Consider the following 25727-nt stretch of genomic DNA (forward strand, 5'->3'; position numbering starts at 1 on the left):
CTTGGAGCAGTAAAAAATCAACATCTCCAGGACCTCTGAACATGCCCTCAGTCTCCAGGAGCGAAGTGCTCGGCTGGGCCCTTCAAGGACAGCAGTGATGCTGGCAATTCTTGATCAACTAAGCTTGTTTTCTTTCCACTTAAATGAAGACGTAGCTCCAAAGATTATTAGCAGATCAAAAAAAAGTGGGGGGCTATGTGTGTATGTACATGTAGAGTTGGAATATCTGTCTTCTAAAATTAGATTCCTTGTTTTTCACTTTCCCATCTCTCAGGAGCTATTATTCTGGTGGAAAGAAAACTGAAGCGTTCCAGAAGCACCAGCCCAATTCCAATGTCTGCAAAGTTTTTGCAAAACCTAAGAAGATGAGAAAATCCCAAGGCCATCCAAAATCCTGTATCTTGGAATATTTGTAAAACCTGTACTTTAACAACTAGCGATAGGATGGAAGACAGTAAGCTTGGGAATGTAATTTTCTATGAAGAATCTGGGCTGCCAGGGATCATGCAATTCAATGGTGTATGGAAAATAAAAGGAAGCACGAACAGGGGCTCCCAATTCTCCCAAGGTGACTCATGGAAACAAGCTCTCAAGTCTCTTCTGAAGGGTAAATCAACCAATTAGCATGAATGTTCCTAGCATACAGCAGGCACTCAATTGATGATTGTTGGATCTTAATCTAATCTGGGAATTCCTCTCCCACTGATTTTATAAACTCCCCAATGGCAGGAGCCATTTTATTGCTTTTTTCTTTTAACCTCTTTGGTAGATGCTCAAAAACATTTGTGAATCAGAGGGCAAATCTGCCTCCCTTGAAGTGAGGAAGAGCTGAGGGAACATTAGCTGGAACTGGGTATTCACACTTTTCTTTTCTTTTCTTTTTTCTGAGACAGAGTTTGCTCTTGTTGCCCAGGCTGGAATGCAGTGGCACAATCTTGGCTCACTGCAGCTTCCGCCTCTTGGGTTCAAGCAATTCTCCTGCCTCAGCCTCCGGAGTAGCTGGGATTACAGGCCATTTGCTACCAAGCCTGGCTAATTTTGTATTTTTAGTAGAGATGGAATTTCTCCATGTTGATCAGGCTGGTCTCAAACTTCTGACCTCAGGCGATCTGCCCACCTTGGCCTCCCAAAGCGCTGGGATTACAAGTGTGAGCCACTGCACCCAGCCGTATTCACACTTTCATTCATTTATTCACTCATTCACTCACTCAGCAAAGGTTTCCTGATGGCTTACATAGTGTAAAGTACAGAGCTAGGGATACGGCCTTACTAACTTCCACACCGGGTTAAACCCTCCTTCACATTAGGCTGTGCTAACACACATTACATCTTCTTCCATAGCATGTCATGCAGCTGTGATTAAATGATTGCTTGCATAAGTAGTTGCTCAAGGTTTGTCTTCTGCACGAGACAGAAAACTCCAAGGAGGAGGAGAAGCCTTCTTGTTGAATGCTTACCTTAATGCCTTAGCACCTAACATAGTATCCAGAACAAGGTAACTGCTCAATAAATGAACAAATATGGTAAAATGAGATCTGTCTTAGCCTTTAAGAAGTTCATAATGTTGTTGACAGTAACATTTCTCCACAGGGGCACTGTTCTCAGGACAGCTCTTTATTGTGTTGGGTTTCGAGGTACTGCGGTGTGTTTGGCAGCCCTGGGTCCTAGCCACCACCCAGTGAGTGCTAGCAGTGGCCCCCCTCCGGAGCTTTGACAACAGCCCTTAGGGGACTGTCCCACCTTGATTCAGAACCACTGCACATGTTGGCTTGGACGCAGGTGGCAGCAAGGAGGACAGCAGAAAAGGATGGCCCCAGGAAGTGATGGGCAAATATGAAGGAGAGAGAGTGAGACAAGAGGGGACAAGAAAGAAAGCAAAGCTTCAAATGGTGGTGCTCATCTGAGTTTCCCAGTCCCCAGGGATTGTCTGGTGCCCCTCGGCTATGCTCTCCTACGATCCTTCACGGCAGAGAAAGCATCCATTGGCTGGGTAGGTTTGGACCTCACTCCTGATAATGTCAGTGAAGCTCTAGCTTTGTTTGATGTTTTGGATTTTCCTGCTCATCTTTTTACGTGAAGAAAGGTTTTTGAGGCTTACAGAGGCAAAGAGCATGGTTCTAGAGTTAAGGATGATGGTACCTGCTGGGATGAGGGGAGGCCTTTGAAACACATGGTGCGGGAGAGTCATGTGTTACCCATGAGAAAGTTTTGACAAAGGCAACATCCCTGAATCAGGGCACATGAAAGAATCCAGGGGAAAGGAAATTAAAGTGCCTGCAGAGAGGCTACTGTGGGTTGGTCTGAGGGACAGACTTTGGGGAGGCTGGCCTGAGGGGCACCTCACCTTGGAAAGTACCCAGCAGACACCCAGGACATGTAACACGTAATGCCCTCGTCAAGACTAATACACCAAGGTCAGCCATGCATGACTCAGAGCTGACGTCCACAGCTGGCTGATGCTGGCTGTGGGGCAGAGGGCGTCTTCATTTCCAGCTGAAATACACAAGCCTGTGTGGTGGTTTTGGAACCAAGTGCCAAGTCACTCCTTACTGAAAAGGTTTCCCTGAGGATCAGGACCACAGTGTATGCTTCTTCACATGCCCCATAGCAATTAACGGAGTGCCCCACATGGAACGGGGCTGAATAACACATTCTTCCTGAGCAGATCTGATTAAACATTTCAGAGTCCTCAACTGCAGGTGGCCACCTGCTCCTGATGGTAAGGTAGGTTCAGCTGAGACAGAAGGGAGAGGCTGCCTCAGCGGCTGCATGGGGGCCTTGACGGGGTCAGTGCAGTAGCAGTGTGCTCAGAAGAATGGGCCTTTAAGCTGAAGAACAGAAGCCTCAGAGGAGGATATGAGGATGTGCTGAATGAGTGAAGGAACAAATGAATGGAGGCAGGGGCGTGAAGGCTGTGGCTCTAATGACCTCTGTCCTGTTGCACTAGGCAGAAAGGTGCTGCCGCAGAGTAACATAGAAAGAGAGCAGTTTCTGTTTGTCATTGACCGAAGGTCGTTTAATATGGGGACTCAGTTTTGACAGCCTGAGCCAACTGCTGACAATCTCTATAGCTTTAACTCATGAAAACAGAAAAGAGGGCCATCTGGATCAAACATGAAAAATAAAGTAACAGACACGCACTGCTGTCGCGCCCTTCAGCCCCTCTCTTCTGGCTGCGGGGGATGGCCAGGGCTGTTGAGAGCAGCCTTGTGCCTCTCCCCCAGGAACATCTATGAACTGGGCAGGCTCGGGACCTGGAGGGGTGAGCCACCAGCTCTCACTCACGGTTTGCGAAGGATCATCCTCATGTGGGCGTCGGGGCCCATCTGGGACAGCAGCAGCATGGTGTCCTGGAGCTCCTCATCACATTCCTTCTTCTCCTCCTCAGTAGGCAAAGGGGCATCCTCGTGCTCATCATCCAGAAATCGATAGAATAAATATTTGTCTTGGAAATGGTGCTCCTGGTCCACTACGGGAAACATGGAAGCATGTGTCAGCAGTGGCACTTTGGCCCCACAGCTCCGTTTGCTAGAAACAAATGCAGGGCATTGGGCAGGAGAGCCAAGCGGCGGCAAAGCCGGCCGCCTCCTCACCCTTCTCACTCTGCCCTGCCCAGGCTATGCAGCTGGAAGACATGACCTCGGGGCTGCAGTCATGCACACCACAGCCCTCTCGGGCCCACCCATCTCCTGGGCCTCCGTGGGACTCCCTTTGAGGACCTGCCAGCGTTTCTGAGATGAACACTTTGACCTGCAGAAATCGCCTTCCTGATATTTTCTAGGAGGTGGGACCTGTGTCCCAAACAGGAAACGAACCAACTGCCAGGTCATGTTGTTTCATGGCTTTTGAAAGTACAGGCTTTAAAAAATACCTGCTTTGTCAGAATTTATGCTATTCTTTCTATATGTACTGTTTATAAACATTTCTGTCTATACTCTGGAAAAAAGTGCTAGTACAAAGTTAGTTGTTCAAACAAAGCTGACCAGACCAGGCTTCTAGATCTTATAGGTACTTCTAGAAGGATTTTGTGGTAATTTTCTTCAAGATCTGATTTTTAAAAGTTTTTTCCTCTTACTCCTTTAAACAGGATTTAGATCTTGGTAGGACAAAGACAATGAATGTGGCTCAGGATCCCTCATGGACATGTCTTAGAGCCTTGAGCCCCTTTTCAGGAGGGAGCATCAATACCCTCAAAAGGTAAAAAGAAGCAGTTAAACCCCTTGCTACTCAAAATGTGATTCCCAGAGGAGCAGCAGCAGCAGCATCTGGAAACTTGTTGGAAATGCAGACTCTGAGTCAATTTCAGATGAGCTATGTCCAAATCTGCACTTTTAATAAGAGACCCAGGCAATATGTATGCACATTAAAACACAAGAAACGCTGGCAAAACTATTACTAGATTCCCAGGTGCTGGTAAATGAAATGAATGATTTTAATATTTTGTCTCTTTGGAAGTGTCTTCAACAAATGGCATGAGAGTTTGGCCAGAGTTACACACCAGTCCTGAAGAGCTACTCCGCTCAATTATAGCCCCTACAGTTATCAACAGCCACAACTGCAGAGCACATTCTTGATTTTAAATATGGTCATCCTGTGGGTATACAAATTGGCTCTCCCAGACAGTGGCACAGTTAAAAGGCAGCTTTTGAATTCATTTCTTACTTTCATGTCATCAGCCCAGCCACATACTTCACTGCTCTTCATTCTGTTCCTGCATCAGGATTGCTATGCACTGCTCAGAGTATAATCACACTATCAATGAACCGTGAATGCAAACTAATAAACATAATTGGAACTGATGCACTCAGGCTGCAATTTCATTTTCCTTTCATACGTTCTCCCAAGTTAGGAAGGTACAATGGCAGAATATAGCAATCAATAGTATCTACTTGCTGCATTTGTATTGCTAAATGAAGATGCTAGCTCTGCAGGTCCCTAAAGGGATTGTAATTCTTTCTTGCCCATTTGGGAGTTCAGCAACTACTTACCCAAAGAAATGCACTTAGCATTTCTCGAGAGGTTTCCAGGGATGGAGGCTCATCTTACCGTGGTTGAGAACACCATCTTCTAACAGGACTTGCCACATGCCAACAGCTTGAGTCCGGGAGTGAACACATGGTGTCTGCTGCATCATCCAGTCCACCAGCTCTGTTCCCACACAGCATTGTCTAAGGGGAAGTGAGACACACAGGGTGGGGAAGGCACCCCTTTTCAGATAGAGGATGGGAGATGGCTTTTGAGAGGAGAACCTACCAAAGGCTTTAATGGTCTCCTACCAGAAGAGGTCTCATGGCAAACAAACCACCACATAGGGTAGCTTCAGGTTCTCAACGCTAATAGAAGCCAAAAAAGCCACTCAGCTCATGACGGAACTTTAAAACAAGGCTGGCTAAATGAAAGCATTACAACTTGCAGCACGAGGGGAGACCAGAGGGCCGCTAGAGGGGGAGATTGTCTGGCAAGCTAATCAGAGGAACAGAAACTCTGTCCTGGTGAGCCAGTCCCAGAAAATCTCAGCGCAAGGTGGAGGCAAAGCAAAATACACAGACTCCCTCCACCCGAGTCTCGTGCAGAATGAGTTAATGTTTATAAGGCACTCGGAGGTGCTCCATGAAAGGTGCTGTGTAAGTGCAAAATTATATAGCACTTTATATTTTCAAGTAATACTACTGATGTTCCTTGGAGGGGTGTTGGGAGAAACAAGCAATTAGTGATGCAAATCTCTTTGAAAAAAGTTCTGTGTAATGAGCATTAGCACTTCTCCAGAGCCTGTCATCTGAAGAGCTCCAAATGATTTCTGACTTTCTGTATATTCACACATTAATCCCCAAGATGCCCCTCTGTGGTGAGTTGGTCTGGTTAAGCAAACTGCATATATTAGTTGGAAAATGCATAATTACACACACACACACACACACACACACACACACTAGGAAATACTGAAACTGCCCATGGGGTGAGAGAAGGGGGCAGGGGTCTATGGCATGATGCTTCAAGAGAGGAAATGGAATCTTGAAGTCCTAGCAATGGATCAATCCCAAGGGATGATGGAACAAGGCAGGGAGTCACAGAGCAGCTGGCTGCCTGCAGCTGGGACTGAGTCACTGGTAACCTCCCCTCCCATGCAAAGGACGGTACCACCTCCGGGCTAGGGAGCTCCTCTGTATTTGGAACTGGAGGAGACTCATACTGCTGTGCCACTTTGGGAACAGTTTTGAGGTGGCAGGAGACACGAGATACAGCACTAGGTCTGCTACTTATTAGCTATGTGACTTTGGCCACATGGTTTCAACTCTCTGGTTCTTACTTTTCTTGCCTGTAAAAAAATATAAAAATAGGAGGAGCAAATGATGGCCTCTAAAGCCTTTTCCAGTTCTAATAATCTTAATATTGGACTTCTGAAATCTATCAGAGAAATCGTGGGATTCCTTGATTTGAGGCTGACCCTCATCTTAGAATATTTCACAGGGAGGATGTACTGAGAAGACCATTATTTTTCCAGGACTGCCCTTATTACAGACTATACCCGCACATTAGAGCTTCAGTGGGCTTCAGTCACCTATTTATAAATCATTCTGAACCAAACATAAGATCTGCCAGAACGTTTCTTGCCTGAGAATTGATTAGTGGTAAAAATCATGTAAAAATACATAAAAATCAATTTCATTTGGCTTTTAATCAATGATTGCCTTTACAAAAAAAAGCACACAGACTCAAGATGATCCTAGAGCATCTGATGAGTCCTTACAAAGGGTATAAGAATCTTGCAGTCGGGCCGGGCGCGGTGGCTCAAGCCTGTAATCCCAGCACTTTGGGAGGCCGAGGCGGGTGGATCACGAGGTCAAGAGATCGAGACCATCCTGGTCAACATGGTGAAACCCCGTCTCTACTACAAATACTAAAAAAAAATTAGCTGGGCATGGTGGCGTGTGCCTGTAATCCCAGCTACTCAGGAGGCTGAGGCAGGAGAATTGCCTGAATCCAGGAGGCGGAGGTTGCGGTGAGCCGAGATCGCGCCATTGCACTCCAGCCTGGGCAACAAGAGCGAAACTCTGTCTCAAAAAATAAAAAAATTAAAAAAATAAGAATCTTGCAGTCAGCACAGGGAACAAAGACACACCGCTGTGCCACTTGCGGCTGATGGAATCACAGCTAACCTTTCCATTAATGATCACTAAATGATTAGAATGGACAGCAGACCTCTAGGATAGTGATTTTGGGGAGTTATGCTGCACCTGGAGAGGCGTCAGCCCCCTAATACTGCAGCAATAATATAATGGAGTGAGGAGCAGGAGGGAGAGAAGATGAAACTGGCAAGTATAAGATCTGGGACAAGGAACTCAGACTGTCCTGCAGAAAAAAGAAATCATGCTTCTGGCTTCCAGTTGAGCCCAATGGTTATTCCCAGCAGATCATTAATTTGTGTCATAGGGTGTGGAACAGATATAACACATATAGGGGTTTAAAATCTTAGTACAATGGAGCATGGAAGAGATTATGGTTTCTGACATCTAGTTTCCATGATCTATCATCAAACATGACATATTTTAATGAATTTTCCCTAATGCAAGTCAATACTTTTTGGCAAAGCAAACTCACATCTTAAATCAGGGGGCAGGCGGGGGGCGTGGAATGAAGTTTTGAGAAGAAAAAGGTCCTTTAACCATATGAGATCTTTGATATCTCCTGAATGAATTTAAAATGTTGAACTCTTTGAGGACATGTGGCACATTGATTGATTGATTGATTTTAACCTTCACTTTTCTTAAAATTACAGCAGTGTGTAGGGGGCCTGACACGGTTTGGCTCTGTGTCCCCACCCAAATCTCATCTCAAATTGTAATTCCCATGTGTCAGGGGAGGGGCCTGGTGGGAGGGGACTGGATCATGGGGGCAAATTCTCCCCTTGCTTTTCTTGTGATAGTGAGTGAGTTCTCACAAGATCTGATCATGTAAAAGGGCATGGCACCTCCCCCTTCTCTGTCTCTCCTGCTCTACCATGGTAAGATGTAACTGCTTCCCCTCGGCTTTCTCCCATGATTGTAAGTTTCCTGAGGCCTCCTAGCCATGCTTCCTGTTAAGCCTGTGGAACTGTGAGTCAATTAAACCATTTTTCTTCTTAAATTACCCAGTCTCAGATAGTTCTTTATAGCAGTGTGAAAACAGACTAATAAAAGGGCCACAGACTAGAAAAAGAATCAACTTCCAGTGTTGGAGAACAGGACTTACAAATGTAAACATCCAAAATAGTAGGTAGTTAATATCAACATAAAATGGGCTAGGTGATCAATCTGTCCTAAGAGATGGAATGTGTCCTAAGTGGAATGTGCTACTGATGAGACTAAGGTACTTTTTCAAGCCGCATCTCATTTCCAAAATTCTGTCAACAAGAGGCCAATCTAAATGTAACACACTGTCAGTTTTGGTCTTTCAACATACTCATGCCAAATGCAAGCAGAAGAGTATGAGTTTTCATGGAGTATATAAAAAATAATCAGAAGAGGAAGAATCTGCAATGTATTTTTTCTATCTCTGTCCTTCATAGGGAAACCGGATCTGGAGGCACATATACTCGGTAGGTTTGCTTTAAGGTGAACCCTATAGTACCAGATCTAGGTCACATTTAACTAACTGAGCACGTATTTATGCTCAAATTCCTGAACCAGAACCTTTATAGGTTCTATCGTAGTTGGTAGAAGATATATGTCCTTTCTGGTAACTCTGGAATTTGTATTCTATCTTTTCAGTGTGTCTTATGAATTTGGTTCGTGTGAATCAAATAGGTTTTGACTCATGCCAATGCTGATGGGTTCTGAGGTCATGTCTAGGCTAGATGGGAAAGAGAGTCTCACTGATTGCTGAAAGAGGGCTGTCATGTCTGAACCGTGGGTTTGGGAAGAGGCAGTGAAGGGCTGTGTGCCACATATTGGCAATTCTAGTTCCTAAACACTTGCTGAATTGATAAAATTAAAAGTTAGGATTAGACTTGAGTTCTTAACTGGCCTACCATGGTTCAGTCATCCCAGAAGGTTCAGCTAACCATGCAACCTCAGTCTTTATCTTTGTCGTTTCTTGACTCCACTGAGAACTATAATTAGGAATTCATATTCTATATGAATATATATGTGATGCAGAGTTGTGTATCTTACTATATGCATAGAGGGTGGAATCCTACCTTAGAAAATAAGCTATGTAAAGGACTTCACATATTTTGTTCACTGCTGTATCCCTAGGGCTTGAAATACAATAGTGCCCAGCACCCAGTAAGTGCTAAATTTGCAGAATAAATGAATGACTGAATGAATGAAATGATCACTGAATATGGAAATCAACCAACCTTTGTTTAAATCTCGGTCTTGCCACTTACTCGATTTGTGATTTGGACAAGCATAGCTAATTTCTCCAAGCCTCAGTTTTGTTATCTGAAAAATGGTCATACACATCTGGCAGTGTTATGTGAAAGAGACCTGGTACGGGTCTTTTCGTATAAATAAGTGTGCAGTCAATGTTGGTTGAATGTGATCTAAATCTAGTAGGCTTCCTAAAAGTCACTAGCAAACAGAAATCACAAAAATTTTCTCCTCTTTGTTCATAACAACTAAACCAATATCCAAGCAAATTAGTTTAGGAGGTGCTGGGAATATTCAGGATAATTAAACAACCGCAGTTAAGCTGGGATCTAAGACAAGCCTAACCTTCCAGAACCTGACGCCATTACAAAATGGGCTGCCCCCACACAAAAAACAGGGAGAAGCATTTCTGTTCCATTTTCCCTAAACGTGAATGTGAGCAGGGCACCACCTTTAGAATTAGCACACATACCTGTATGTCTTTAGGTGGTATTTTCTATCCCTTATCATGTGAGGTGCTCGAGAGAGAATGGCATTTCGTAAAATTTTTCCAGCCTTGAGGATCTTCTCTGAAGGGACCTGGATTTTAATCAGGTGGAAGGAGGGGAGGAGAAAGAAGTGTTTATAGAAGGGAAACAAACCAAACAAATCCTTAAACCACTTTCCAATCTGACTCTGACTTGGAAAACATAACTCACTCAATACGTTTATTTTGTTCACTTATGTGACATGTCACTGGTTTATGTTGAGAACTGAAACACTGAATACTTCCTCTCTCTAGAAAATGCATCAGAGGCTTCCTGATGTGATACTCTGACATAGACTGCCTCCAGAAGTACTTAAGAAGCTAGCTCGATGGCTCATCAACCCACCTACATCCCATTACCTTGGTAATGGTGTTAGCAGGACGAAGAGGAACGTGAGGTTCAATGAGAGGTGTCTGAAAAATAAAATGTTAAAGCAAAAGAAAATTAAACAAAAAGTTCACTGAAGAAAATTATGGGTTGGGGGATAATAAGAAACATCCATTTTTATAAAAACTCAAAATAGAATTTTAAAAAAACAAGAGATAAATTCTGCCTAAAGAACTTGAATGCATAGGCATTCAAAGGGCAAAATTAGACCATTCAATTTGCCAGCATTTAAATATAAATTATTAAAAATGAAAAACCAAATAGATAGGAATGATTAGATGTTTGTAGGCTTCATGAGAAGATGGAATAAATATCCATTCAAAGCCTAACAAACATCAGAGCAGAGGAAAAAGCAAAACAAGATAAACATAAATGGAGATTAAAATGACCTATCTCCAGGGGTAGGAATAAAGTATTGATATGGGATGGAAATGAGATATTTCTTCTCTCTCTTGTGTAGTTAAGATTCTTTTTTCTGCAATTTGTATTTTTAGAAATAAATTTTTAATTTTAAAATGAGACTTACTGGTGGATCTATGCACTCAAGCTCCTAGGGCCCACTGAGGCAGTTAGTACACTTCTCTTTCTTCTACAAAGTAGAAGAAAGTGTACAGAGTTCAGGACTCTTTGACTGCCAGATCAGCTCTAGGCTCTAGATGAAGTGCATGTGATTACCTGCATTCTATTATTTAAGTAGATGCAGTCTTCTTCTGTTGCCTAGGTTGAAGTGCAGTGGTGTGACCCTAGCTCACTGCAAGCTGAAAGCCTTGAACTCCCAGGCTCAAGAGACCCACCCACCTCAGCCTCCCAAGTACCTAGGACTACAGGCTTGCACTACCACGGCCAGTTAATTTTTTTTTTTTTTTTCTGTAGAGATGAGTGTCTGTATATGTTGCCCAGGCTGGCCTCGAACTCCTGGCCTCAAGAGACCCTCCTGCCTTGGCCTCCTAAAGTGCTGGGATTACAGGCATGAACCACAGCACTTGGCCTATTAACCACATGCTTCAGATGGAAGTATTGAACGTAATCCCAGAAAAATTACTTGCCACACAGCTACACATTAGGCCCTCTGGTCTTACGGAAATCCCTTTGTTTTCTTGCACTGAAATAATCTGGTAATGGCATTCCAAACGGAGAAAAATCTATCCAGTCAAGGAGAGCAGCAGAACCACCAATACAATGCTGTTTATGCTACTTCCAGAAGGTAAGAAAAGATGGCATGTTTATTTCTTATGAGATTGTGGTAGGCAGAATAATACTCCTCCCAACAGAAAAAAAATGTTTATGTCCTCATCCCCAGAACCTTCAAATATTTTAGGTTATGTGGCAAAAGGGACTCTATGGGTACGATTAAGTTAAGCATCAAACCAAGGAGATAATCCTGGTGTTTCTAGCTGGGCCAAAGGTAATCTTAAGGAGGCTTAAAAGATGGAAGAGGGAAGCAGAGAAATCAGAACTGGCTTTGAAGATGGAAGGGGCCAAGGGCCAAGTAATGAGAGCAGCCTCCAGGAAAAGCAGAAAAACAATGAAGAGAGGATTTCCCCTAGAACTTCCAGATGAGCGCAGCCCTGCTGACACTTTAATTTGGGCCTAGTGCGACCCATTTCAGACTTCTAAATACAGCACTGTCAGGTTATTAAGTGTTTTTTAAACCACTACATTTGTGGTAATTTGTTCTAGCAGTCATGGAAAACTGATGTAGAGATTATGATGCTTTGTACCAAAAACCCTACCGTCTGCAAATAGAAGCCATTACAGTGAAAATAAATTGATAAAATTTCCCTCTAGTTCTAATAAAAAAATCAATCAATGGGGGAAACAACAATCGATACATAATAGGGTATGCACCTAAACACAAATATACATGTGTAAATATGTACCTTCTTTTAAATTAACAATAAGTTTCAAGTAGGCGGATGTTTATGATTTATAGCAGAATTAAGGAAACAGAGAAAAGAATACTAAACTTGAAAATAGCAGCATAGATAAGATTCAGATATATTTAGAATGGCTGATGTCTCACTGAACTAACTCATTTAAACATTTTTATCACCTTGCTGGCATCTAGTAGACCTTTTTTTCCCTCTTGAAATCACTGTAGCACAGATGTCAAGCAATATTACAGTATTTTAGAAGTATACAGTTTACAACCAGCATAGATGAAGAAGTATCACTCTAGTTCAATTTAACAGTTGCTTTGAACAGAGACTGATTTTGCCCTGAAATAGCCCATGCTCCGTTGTGGCAGACCTACTGATGGAGAGAGACTATGAGCTCACAGAGTCCCTGTATTTGCACCTAATACCTCAAAGAAGACAAGAATTATTTGATGGTATTATAACCTAGAGAAACGTTCAAACATGTGAGACCATCATACACTAGGACCATGAAAACCTGCAGTTAAAACACGCTACATGTTTCTGAGTTGAGTTCTCAGGTTCTAAAGCCTCTCACCTCTTTTCATTATACAGGTTGATTTACAGTCTAGGACTGCCCCTGACTGTATCAAATTGTAAAGACCTCTGGTTTCTTGAAAATAATAGTAGAAAGCCATTTCTTCTTGTCTTGGAGGAAAGAGATGCAGATAGGTGTGGCCTAGAGTAGATGGGCATGGGATTCGTTTCTGAGTTCACCTTTGCTTTCCAGTGAAAAGAATCTACATTCCTTTGCAGTGGTCTCTAAGAGGCTGCCAGAGCCAAGGTCAAAAAGATGCCCATGCTTGAGGACTGGGGATAAATGTTTACTCTTTGGTAGGTGCAATGAAACATTATTTGAAGATTGCATTTTGTTTTTACAGAAATGGCTGTATTTTAACAAAAAGCTAACAAGTGGTCCCTAGGCTACTTAATTTTGTTGGACAGCTCCCTTTCTAGTTCCTTGGAACCCCGAAAAGAAAGTGTTACTAAAGCAAGTAAGTATCAAGCTTCAAGATACTTTTCTTTGATTTGCAACTTCTAAAGAGGTAAATGTACACAAAGTTGTCTTTCAGCTACATAATCCTAGTACCAGTCCCAGGACCAAGAGGCCATTTCATCTGCTGAAAGGCGGAATTCTCAGAACCTTTTCTGGCTCAAAGATTTTAGGTTTAGGGACAACCTGATGAACGGAGGATGCTTTGAGGAGGAGATGGTCCCTTTATTTAAATAAAACCTCCAAGGAACACATGCAGGGGAAAGCAGGAAAGGTTTTATTTTGAGGGAATAGGAGTTCATTTTTGAAGGGGACACTGTATTCAGTTAGGCAATATACCACATTCTCAGAACTATGTTGGCAGTTAGAAGCCAAATGCTTTGAGACAGAGGGCAAGCCTGACAGGCAGGCCAGGTCCCTGGAAATAGTCACTGGCCAATGCCTGTTCAGGGACCCCTGTGTCACAAGTGTAGCTTTATTGCCTGTTTCAGCTTATTTACTTCCTTTTTGGTTTCCTTTGGCTTTCAAGTCAAGTTTCTTTTGAGAATTTCACCTTAGCTGCACTATAAAAAAATAAGGGAAAGAATGTCATTTTATGAATTCTTGGGTTAAATAGGAGAAAAAAAGACAAAAGCATGATGATATTTGTGAGAAACAAAGACAGAAAGCCAGCCCTAGGGGCACGTTGTCCACACATGCTCCTTCACACGTATCTCCTTGCTATATTCTGACTTCCATTGTTTACGGAGACAGCTAAGGCTAGAGACACTTAGGGACTTGCCTGTGCTCACACAGCCAATAACTGAAATTGCTGAGAGTAGACTCCAGGTGTATTTCACTCCAGTGTCTCTATTGCTGGTACAATTATGCCATCCACCTGTAGTTTCCTTCTAGAGACATCTTGGCCCACTCTTTGGAAGAGTTTGTGTTCTGTTTGATTCAAGTTCATTGAGAAAATTGCATCTAAGCTCTTCTAGGTCATCAGGTATCAGACTTGACCTGATGAATTTCCAGCAGTAAACATTCACAGTGACCTACTGAGATTACACATTAGCATCCTGCATCATGCTTGGTCTGAATTAACTTTTTAAAAAGCAGCTTTGTAACAATAAAACAACATTTAGCATTGAGGAACTGTCCCATCAGAGCTTAAGACAAATCGACCAGGGAGAGGAGTAGCAGTCCAGGAGATGGAAAGCACTCAGTGTATTTACCACAGAGGGAATTTAATGTGGGAAGTACTGCACCAGGGGAGGAAAGTTTGAGAAGCCAAATAGACCAGTGTGAGATGTAGTACCAATATTAGCAAAGCAGGAAGCCCTCAAGCAAAGGGTGAGAGAGAGAGAAGCACGACCAGGGTCTGAGCCAGATGTCCTGGTGGGAGCTGGAATCCCGGCAGGTGTCCCAGAACCCTAGAGGTACGGCCACCACCAGAGATGACACAGGGCCACTGCTGAGAGGGAGGTGAGAGCCTCCCGCATCCAATCCCTCTCCAGCTAGAAGTCAGAAAAATATGGAAAAGAATTTCATTGTATAAATGATTAGGTTAACTGCAAGAGGGAAAGCAGCAGCATTGTAGTATCCGTGAGAGTCAAAGAAAGAAAACCAGCCCAAGGGCACAACCAAAGGGCAAGAGTTGATCTGAGATCAATGGCTCAGGACCCATACAGAAGAGTAGTCACAGTGGCCACGGGGCTGGCAGGGCTGCCACAGGTGCCACCCAGCCCTGTCACTCCCCACACCATATCCTCCTGGGCACTCTTCCTGCCAAGCTCTAGGCAAGGCAGGCAGACAGTAGGACATCACAGAGCGGGGGCTGCATTTGGCCTGCTCGGTTTGCTTCCTAGGGCTGCCCCATGGTTGGCCCTATAGCCAGAAAACACCTATCACAAATGAGCCCCACAAGGCATGGATCTCTCTCCAATGAAATTTTGTAGATTTTGACACATCAATCCCGTGTTGATAAAAATCCTTCCTCCGTACCTGAGTATGAAAGAATCCAAATAAGGCTGTGACAATGCGATCCTAAAACAGCGAGGCAGGGAGGACAGATAAAGGCAGAGGCATTCAGCTTTCTCTCAGCTTTTCTTGGCTTTCTCCATGAAAGACTTCCCTCAGGACTGACTGTAATTGGTTTTTGTTTGTTTCTGGAAAGCGGATGCTGTTTCTACTGCTTTGTATTATGTTTATATTACTACTGAAAAGGAGAAACAGAGAGGGAAAATATTCCTTTTGGCACCAGAGCCAATGCAGAAATACTAATCAGGTGAATGAAAAATATGAATTTAGCCTTCATTACAAGATGCACAATAACTCCCCGGTAGATTATAATGAAGTATAAGGTACTGTAATAGGCCTCACGAAAGACCATATTCAGACGCTTTTGAAAGGGGGTAATTCTTTTTCCTCAAGTACTTGCTCACAGAAGCCTTTTGCAAGACACAGCATTTTAAACCAAGAGACAAGAATGACAAGCAAGATGGGGACACAACTCCTGCCAACCCAGTGCAGTAAAAAGTCAGGCAAGGCCACAACCAGTCTGATGCAAGGATTTCATGAAGGTCTCTTGTATACAGAGCAGCGTGCAAGGCTAAAGGAGACTCTGATAAGCTACCTGGCCGAAATGGGCTTCATCTTGTTGAAAAAGCAAAACTTCCATGGGTTAAACAGTTATAAGAAAATAGGAGTGAAATAAATGCTGCAACATTTCGGATTTCAAATTCCCCTTTTCGTATTTCAGCTGAGGACTTCTCTAGGAGGTAGAGAACAACATTCAGGGTTTTTTTTTTTTTTTTTTTTTTTTTTTAGTGAAAATGATATACTTTTTAGGAGCTATATTCCCTTGTTTTGGCATTTTGGAATAATATAGCTAAGATCTTCGAAATGTATGTCTCATTCTTGCAATAATTATCATCAATGTCATCACTCTTTGGGGCCACCCAGATGAAATTAAAACAAGGACTAAGTCAGACTCATAGGCAGATTTCACCACTCTGAATTAACTCTGTAAATTTTTCCATTTGTGAAATAATGGAAAAATCATCTAGAGCCTCCTTTGGCTTCCATTTGAAGGCTTCTTTTTCCTCCCCAGGTCATTTCCCCTAAGTTCAAAATTGACTTAGAAATTTCCAGTTTCAGCTTTCTCTTGTGAAGAGCTTGAAACTTGTCACTTGTGTCCAAGAAAAAGCTGGGCAAAGTGAAAATAATGATTGCTCTTGGGCTCCTTCGAGAATTGAGGTTGCAAAGCCAATTGCCACCCAGAAATCTGGGGAGACGGGAGAATCCGGAGTCCTCATTGAGAGATCTGCTCACCTGGAAACCATAAACTGGTAAGAATATTTAAATGGTACTTTTGACGAATTGCTGGAAGCTGAATGTAGGTTAGCTTGAGAGTGAGACACTCCTGAGGATGGGCCATTTTTAGGTGGCCCTTCATACTTTGTGAATTTTACCTACTTCAACCCCACCAGTTTTACCTACTTCAACTCCCCATGAAGAGCCAAAAAAAGGCCTCCCTGTGGCTCTGGCAAGGAGAGGGAAAGCACCATTATTATGAAATACACCCAGAGCTTTCCCCATAATAAAGGCAGCCTCTCTAGGGAAAAGACTTTAGGAGTGTCTTATCTCATGGGGTTAGGTATTCTCTGACTGTAGCCACTCCAGCCCACCAGTCCTCACCCAAAGGGAAAAATTTGTCTTGACCAGTCAAAAGAATACATGTTTTCTTTCCTTCCCCTTCAAACACTAGTGGCAGAGAAGTGTGAGTAAAGACAGGCGGGAGCTGGAGAGGCAGATCTCACCCTCACACCCCCACCCCATCGAATGCTGGGACCACCTTTTCAGGGATTCAACTCCAACAAGAGCTGAACATTTAAAACATGTACATGACTAATCTTTAATTGCTGAAATAACATTTTCAGGACCCAAAGTGACAAAACATTTGTGGATTAAGACTGAGGTGTTTTTATGGTTGCTAAGTACCAGAGAGAAAGAAAGCATTAGACTCAACAGAGTTAACAGTGGTCAGTGGGGGAAGGGGATTACTTCATGTGTGTATGTCACTGAGTTGAAATATTCTCTCTCTCTCTCTGTTTCTCTCTTTAGAGAGTTATTTGGGTTGATTTACAATATATTATAACAAATAACTGAAATTATATATTACACATATAAATTTATGAGTTGTTTATTATATTTATTATGTGTTATATATAATATCTATATATACATAGATATAATGATATATATAGAATTATATAGAGATAAATATATATATAATATATAATAGATATAAAATATATATTACATAGTTGTAAAATATCTATAATAGATAAAACACACACACACACACACACACACATATATATATATATATATATATATATATATATATATATATATATATTTTTTTTTAAGTGGCTCACAAATCAGGGTCACTGAAGCCTACAGTGTGGTCTCAGGCTGCAGTCTGACCATTTGTATCTGACTATAAGAAGAGACTGAAGAATACAGAATACTCACTCACTGCATGGTGAGTCTGTAAAACTGGACAAAGGAGGCGCTTCCAGGAAGACGGCTGCCCAGATGCCCCCATCAACTGGTCTGGGAGCACAGCTCTTAGCAGGTGCTAGCAAATGGTTCAAGCTTCTCTGTGACATACACTAATACAGTGCTGCAAGATGGCATGTTTTTAGAATGATTCTTTCTAAACCCTAACTTACAATATATGATTGTTTCTTGAGTTCTTCTAGTGGAGAGAGACAGCTTCAATTAGAGAGTAATGTTTCTTTTAATATACAGGATCTTCTGAGTGTTTGCTTTCTAGGAGGTATATATCTATATCTACACTCCTAAGCCAGATATTTGGAGGCAAAAAATGAAATGGTGACTTTAGGGAGGTATCTGTTCTTACCAGTAAGAATGGTTCTCCTTGAGATCTTACAAAGTGGTTCACCTTACAAATTGGCTTGATCGAGCCTAGATTTTCTCATGATGGCAATACCAACATATTACCATGAAATCTGCATTTGAGTAGCAGGAGCGAAGTGATGTACACAAGCCAACCATAATATTCCGCCAAGGCCACTGCCCATTACGGCGTGTCTCCCTTTACAACTGTGATTTTTATGGAAACATAAACTCTGAAAATAATTACTCAACCCCTGTTTCCTCCTGCTTTTACAAACCTGAGCCTTGGCCTCATCATTCACCCTTGTTTTCAATACAAGAAATTCTGACAACAAAGTCCAAATTTGGGAATAGTGTGTTGAGGGCTTTTGGGAACTAAAAATGTAAGATTTTGAAGACATGGTTCAATTCTTGCAACTTTCATGGTTTGGCACTTATTAGCAAAAGGGCTGGAACACTAGGACGTTTCCCTTTATAATTGCAAATTTAAACCCAGGAATGGTGCATACTGAAAGTTTTAACAATAACTTAATATTTTAACACAGAATAAAAATAGAAAAGCTATAGTTGAAATTCTACTTTCTCTCAAGTCAGGGGTTCAGACTCCTGCTTGGGTATATGTTCCAAAGGCAGGCAAATCGTTTGCCACAACACATTTTAGAAAAAGTTATTGTGCTGAAGATGGTAAAGTAACTGTCAGATACAAACCAATATCTGTCTGTATTCCAACTCCAGCTCCTCTCCTGCATGAATGGTATACACATTGGTCTGAACCTTGTTTTTTCACTTAACAATGTATTTTAGAGATCTTTTCTTTTCTCTCTCTCTCTGTCTCTTTTTCTTCTCTTTTCTTTCTTTCTGTCTTTTTGAGACAGAGTCTCACTCTGTCGCCCAGGCTGGAGTGCCGTGGTACCATCTCAGCTCACTGCAACCTCCGCCTCCTGGGTTCAAGCAATTCTCCTGCCTCAGCTTCCTGAGTAGCTGGGATTATAGGTGCACACCACTACACCTGGCTAGTTTTTGCATTTTTTGTAGAGATGGGGTTTCACCATGTTGGCCAGACTTGTCTCAAACTCCTGGCCTCAAGTGATCCACCCGCCTAGGCCTTCCAAAGTGCTGGGATTACAGGCATGAGCCACTGCACCAGACCTTAGAGATCTTTTCATACCAGACTATAAAGCGCTACCTCATCCTTTTTATATATTACATGCACCTTTTGGTAGCTGCATAATATATACCATAACTTATTTAACAAACTTTTATTGATAGACCTTTAGCACTGTTAACCTATGTACACAATGAAGGAAAAAGCAAATGAAAAATTATAGGATATTCTACTTTTATTATCCCTGCATCCTTGAAAACCCAGGATTCTCACTGTAAAAGAATATATATATATAGCTTCAAAGCAATCACCAAAGCAGAAGCAATGAATATCTTGAGTTGTGAAGTATCATTCCCACACAAAGATATCAAGGCTTCTTGGGAGAAATATTGACTTCAGGGGCAGGAAATGTATAAGATGAGCCTGCAGTCTCTTGTCATACAAAGAAGCTATCAAAGACTAAAAGTTATGTCAAAAAGGACTCAGAATAATTTAAACTTTAATAAGTATAACAATGTAAACTTTAATAATTATAATGGATTGAAGCCCATTAAATATGTTCAAATCTATGAGTTTATAATAATATTGGCAAAAATTCAAATTGGTTACCTTCTCATAATGAGAGGGAACGAATTCATCATCTTACAAATTGGGCATATACAGGGAAAGATCATCCTGCCTTTCCTATATGAACTGTACCACCGGATAACTAGATACCAGATGAGGGTAAGCATCTCCTTATACAATTATTTCAGCAAATGGATGAATTGAAACAACTGACTTAAAACTTTGCCATTTTGCAACTTTTTTTTTTTTTTTTTTTGAGATAGAGTCTTCCTCTGTTGCCAGGCTGGAGTACAGTGGCACAATCTCAGCAACCTCCACCTCCCGAGTTCAAGTGATTCCCCTGCCTCAGCCTCCCAAGTATCTGGGACTACAGGCATGCACCACCACGTCCAGCTAGTTTTTTTGTATTTTAGTAGAACTGAGGTTTCACCATGTTGGCCAAGATGGTCTCGATCTCCTGACCTCGTGATCTGTCCCCCTCAGCCTCCCAAAGTGCTGGGATTACAGGAATAAGTCACCATGCCTAGCCACCATTTTGCAACACTTATGAATTAATGCATTTAGGGTATTGAGCATCAACAGCTGCTAATATGTAAACAAACAAACAAACAAACAAAAAACCCCCGACATTACGTTCCACGTGATGAAAAATAACAACATCATTTATAATCTTCCCAAAGAAACAGAATCTAAACCTGACCAAACTTATGGGTACAGAATTCTGCAGTCATTCAAAATTGAGACATCCTTATAATGTATTTATGAATGTGTAAAGATATCCAAGACTTGAATTTAAAAAGCAGGTCTCAGAGCAAGTAGAAAAATACATAGAACATGATGAAATGTATATAAAAGCTACTTTCTTCTTTCTTTCCTGAGATAGGGTCTCACTATGTTGCCCAGGCTGGTCTTGAATGCCTGGCCTCAAGCAATCATCTTGCCTTGGCCTCTGAAACTGCTGGGATTACAGATGTAAACCACCACGCCCAGCTGGAACTTTAATTTAAATTAAACATTTTAAAATCTGTTCCTAAATGGCATTCACTACCTCTCAAGTGCTCCATAGTCACTTGTGCTTTATCCAAGCCTTGGTAATCCCATGTCTAGCAATCACGATCCTATCCTAGGAGCTGTGTATGCTTCCATCCCCTGCCATCCCCGCCCAACATCAGCAACCCCACAGCCAGATGATCCTATGAAAACATGGATCTGATCATGTTGCTTTGCCACAAACCCTCCAATGGCTTCTCTTCATACTCCCAGTGAAAGCCAGACTCTAGAGTGGACAGTGTGACTGTCTGTCTCCTTGCCACCTCCCATCTTATCTCTGCTCTGTAGCCCTCTGCTCAGGCCACACCCTTTCTTCCTTTTGCCTGGACACACTCTTCCCAGACAGCCCCGTGGCTCACATCCTCACTTCTTTCAGGTCTCTCCTCAAACACACCTTTTGGAGAGGCCTGCTCTGTCCATTTTATAGGATATTGCATCCCTGCCCCAGATCTGGTACTCTTGACCCCTCTCACTATAGCATTTATCACGCTTGACATACTATGTTTGTTTTCACCTGTTTTCTGTACTGAAATGTTAGCTCCATGAAGACGAAAACCTTGTTTGGCTCACTGTTCTACTCCAATTCTTGGCATACAGAATTACTCAAGGATTTATTGAATGAATGGAAGAATTTCTTCATTGATTCATTCATTCTAGCCAACTTCATTGTTGGTAACCAAAGAGAAAACTGAGAGTAACTTATGGGTTTGGCTATATGAAGGGGTGTGGGGAGCAAACTGATTGGCTATTTTCACTGCACTGTGGTGTGAAGAACTGGGTTCAATGAGTTGCAGTTGAGTAGAAGCTTATTGACAGAGAGGAATACTAAGTAATCCCCCTCTTTCTAGCCTTTTGTTTTTTAACGTGGACTGGGTTTTGTGTCTGACAAAATGATGCACAAAATCAGAGCTTTGAAAATTTTAATGTCTGTGTGAAGCCCACAGGGATCTCATTAAAATGAAGATTTTGATTATGTTGGTCTGAGATGTGACCTAAGATTCTTCTTATCTGCCAAGTGGTGTTGATGCTGCTGGTATGGAAGCCACATTTTGAGCATCGAAGAATCGGATGAGTATCAGTAGCACCCTATGGATCTATAACTTCATAATCCTTACTAACATGTGAGCATTTCCTAAAGAGTGGATCTAGTCAACATGATCATAAGGTCATCACCCTAACGATGTTTATGTTATCTAAATAAGCCAGTATGTTTTTCAGTTAAAGAAATTATTGTATAACCGAATCTGTCTATTTTTGGCATACTCAAATATCTTACAGGAAAATCAAATACTTAACAATTTATTAAAGAAAATGCATTTGGCCTCTATGAGTATTTGAATAATAAACTTAATATTCACAAATAACACACTTCAAACTTTCTAAATTACAAATAAGCTATCTCAACCAAATTCATTATATAAACATTTCATAAGGTTTCCAAGAATAGATAAGAACACAACATAATCCTTACATTACTCTCCTAAGAGAAACAGGAAAATAATCACATTCCATATTTATGAAATTAATATTTGAAAATAAAGGAAAATGTTACATGCCAATCTAAATTTCAATAGTATTTGCTGACTGTATCAATCCTTATCCTTATTCTAACTAGTTCAGGCAGAGCAGGAAATTTTATTAATAGATAATAAAAACTTATTAATGGATATTTTATTAATGGATAATAAACTCAGAGAATCTCTGAAAGAGCCACAGAGAGGAAGTGGGGATGACATGGCCAGGAACAAGGCCCAAAGCACACTACAGGCCACCTTGGCCAAGCCCAAAGGGCACACACTAGACCCCAGAAGCCCAGCCCCTCCCCTATGGCCCTCATCGAGGAATTGGATTCTGTAAAGAATGGCAGAGTTTGGGTCACAAGCTTGGCCTTTAATTGTGTTCAGGAAGACCAGATTTCTAACATTTGAAAATCCCAATCAAAATTAGCATTCTCCTCCTACCAGAAAAGCAGAAGAAATGGCTGCTAACCTAGGATGTTAAAACCTAAGTATAGAGAACAAATTGATAAATGTTACAAGCATGCATATTTAAAATTTATAACATACAATGAGATTACAGCTATCTTAGATACCCTGACAGAAACTTGCCATATAAAGAACCTAAATCTGAATAAGTGTATTCCTCACACCTCAGAAATCTATTGCTACATAAAAGCTCAACAAAAGTGTGTACATACATTCACTAAAAGACATACACTAAAATGTTCAGAGCAGTGCTGTTCACCATAGCCCACCACCAGCAGGATGAACAACAGTACCACAATAAAATGAGAGAAAACAACTCACACCCGCATGCAACAATGTGGGTAAATCTCATAAACTAAATGCTGAATGAGAGAAGCTGGATACAAAAGGCATACGCTAGATGATTTCACTGATGTAAAGTATAAAACAGATTATTATATTCTTAGAAGGCAGGATACTGGGGAGTGGCTAGAAGGAAACATGAGGTAGGCTTCTGGGGTGATGGTGCCATTCTGCTTCTTGATCTAAATGCCATTTATATGGCTGTATTTGTGAAAATGTACTCACCTAAATGATGTGTGTACTTTTTTTTTTACATGTATATGCTATGCTTTAATGAAAACTTAGAAGAAAAAGCCTGACTTAGAACTTCTCATCAAAAAAATTTAAGAAAGTACTTACCAACCCTCCATGATACAGATGAGGCATACAAAAAAGTAAGGGAAGACTCAAATTTTGAAATTCATAAAAACATTTGAGTAGCACTTAGTCATATGTCATCCTGATCTACAGCCTGACATGCAGCAATTTTCCCTTGAAAGTGACTCAAAGGATAAAAGAGAATGCATATATGCTTGTATGCATGAAAGACACTCAGAAAAATATGTTACCACCACCACCCTCCACAGAGGGGAGTCTTCGGGAGGAGGTCACCTGGCTAGGGAGTGAGCCTAGCAGAGCACGCAGCATTTTTAGTAATATTCATTCATTCAGCAATTCTGGAAATGTCTAAAAATACTGATTGCAAATGTCATATATCTATTACTTAAAACACCAAAAATGGCCGGGCACGGTGGCTCACACCTGTAATCGCAGCACTTTGGGAGGCTGAGGAGGGTGGATCACAAGATCAAGAGATCAAGACCATCCTGGCCAACATGGTGAAACCCTGTCTCTACTAAAAATACAAAAAAATTAGCCAGGTATGGTGGCATGTCCCTGTGGTCCCAGCTACTCGGGAGGCTAAGGTGGAAGAATCCCTTGAACCCAGTGAGCCTAGATTGTGCCACTGCACTCCAGCCTGGTGACAGAGCAAGACTCCATCTCAAACAAAATAAAACAAAAACACCAACAACACCCTCAAAAATATGTAAACACATGAAAAATCAAAACAAAAAAGTATTTGAAGTCTGTATGTTGTTAAATGTTTTACAGCTCTTTATTGAAATCTAGCTATACCTGCCAAAGCATATATTTTCCTAGCAGATCATGGTATTAATAAAATATTAATGTATTCTATTTATTCACATATTTCATTGCAAATATAACATGATCACGTTCTTCCTAGATTTAACACTTAGGAAGCCCAGTGATTGAGTCTTAACAAAACAACAGATAGTCGCCAATAACCAACTACAGGCTTCTGGAGATACAAACTGAATGTCAAGTCTCAGAAATTCTCACAAATAGTTTTAGGCAATGTATTAAATTCAAAATAGGTGAAGCACATTTAATGACACATGTTGCAAAATCTCTACAGTTGACGTTTTAAGTTAAGGTAATGAACAGTCAGAAAATGCATACAGTTTTATAGGCAGTCGTTACCCACTTGGCAGCTGTCAGTGTCAGCACTGATACATAGGCAGGTGGGGCTTCCCAAGGTCAGAGGGATGCTCACACCTCCTCTGTTGGTTGGCCCAAACCGGTGAATGACACATCCAGCAGAACCCTTTTACAAATACACAAGTATTTTATAGGGGCGGAAGGTTTGTGTTGGGGAAGAAGGGAAGGGCAACGGTTGTCCAGGGTGGTTCAAGGAATCTTCCCAGAGGAGGTAGGATTCGAACAGGGTCTTTAGGAGGAACAGGGTTTGATAGTGAGAGAGCGGAATGAAATTGCAGGCTGGGGTCGAAGTCATACAGGCAGGAGTTTAAGGCATTGTGAGTCCCCTAGTTTGGCTGTAGCTTACAGCTGGAGTTGGGAGAAGGTGAGAGAAGGTATAGAAAGACAGTATATGTCAGGACAAAAATTCACCATTGTTAAGAATAGACACAGAGAGTCAGATTATCAATTGTAGTAAAGGCATATACTCAGGTATAGGTTTTTACCTTTTCCTATTTTCCATTACAAAATAATGCATGCTCATTGGAAAGTATAAAAAAGTTTAATCCGGGCCAGGCACAGTGGCTCACGCCTGTAATCCCAGCACTCTGGGAGGCCTAGGCGGGCGGATCAGGAGGTTAAGAGATTGAGGTCATCCTGGCCAACACAGTGAAAGCCCATCTCTATAAAAATACAAAAATTAGCTGGGCGTGGTGGCACACGCCTATAGTCCTAGCTACTCAGGAGGCTGACACAGGAGAATTGCTTGAACCCGGGAAGTGGAGGTTGCAGTGAGCTGAGATTGCGCCACTGTACTCCAGCCTGGCACCTGGTGACACAGTGAGAGTCTGTCTCAAAAAAACAAACAAAACAAAAAACATTTAATCTTCCAATACCAACCACTCAAAGATAATTGTAATTAACATTTTGGAATATCAATATTCAGCCCCCACTTTCTAAGTGTGGATTTTTATTTTTAACTGAAGTGTAATCATACTCTACATAAAATTTTGTATCTTTCCTTTTTACACAATGCTAAATTATAAGCAATTTTACATGTTACTATAAACTCCTTGTAACCATTGAAATTCCTTTAAATGTATATGGCATAATTAATTTT

At 41.6% G+C, this 25727-nt stretch overlaps 1 protein-coding gene across 6 annotated transcripts in view; it reads right to left on the minus strand.

Moving 5' to 3' along the window:
- The window catches only part of RAPGEF4 (Rap guanine nucleotide exchange factor 4), a 329303-nt gene that overhangs the window by 82526 nt on the left and 221050 nt on the right, over window positions 1-25727 (minus strand). For 4 of the 6 annotated variants that reach the window (XM_010352028.3, XM_074399463.1, XM_074399462.1 and 1 more), the window contains 4 exons: window positions 10237-10290; window positions 9823-9929; window positions 5047-5168; window positions 3286-3469 (listed from right to left, as the gene is read on the minus strand). In XM_010352028.3, coding sequence (XP_010350330.2) covers window positions 3286-3469; window positions 5047-5168; window positions 9823-9929; window positions 10237-10290 — 467 coding nt within the window. The remainder of the gene's footprint in view (window positions 1-3285; window positions 3470-5046; window positions 5169-9822; window positions 9930-10236; window positions 10291-25727) is intronic. The other 2 variants (XM_039469846.2, XM_003921864.4) reach the window with 1 other exon arrangement.

This window comes from Saimiri boliviensis, chromosome 5 (assembly GCF_048565385.1).
Source record: "Saimiri boliviensis isolate mSaiBol1 chromosome 5, mSaiBol1.pri, whole genome shotgun sequence".
NCBI lineage: Eukaryota > Metazoa > Chordata > Mammalia > Primates > Cebidae > Saimiri > Saimiri boliviensis.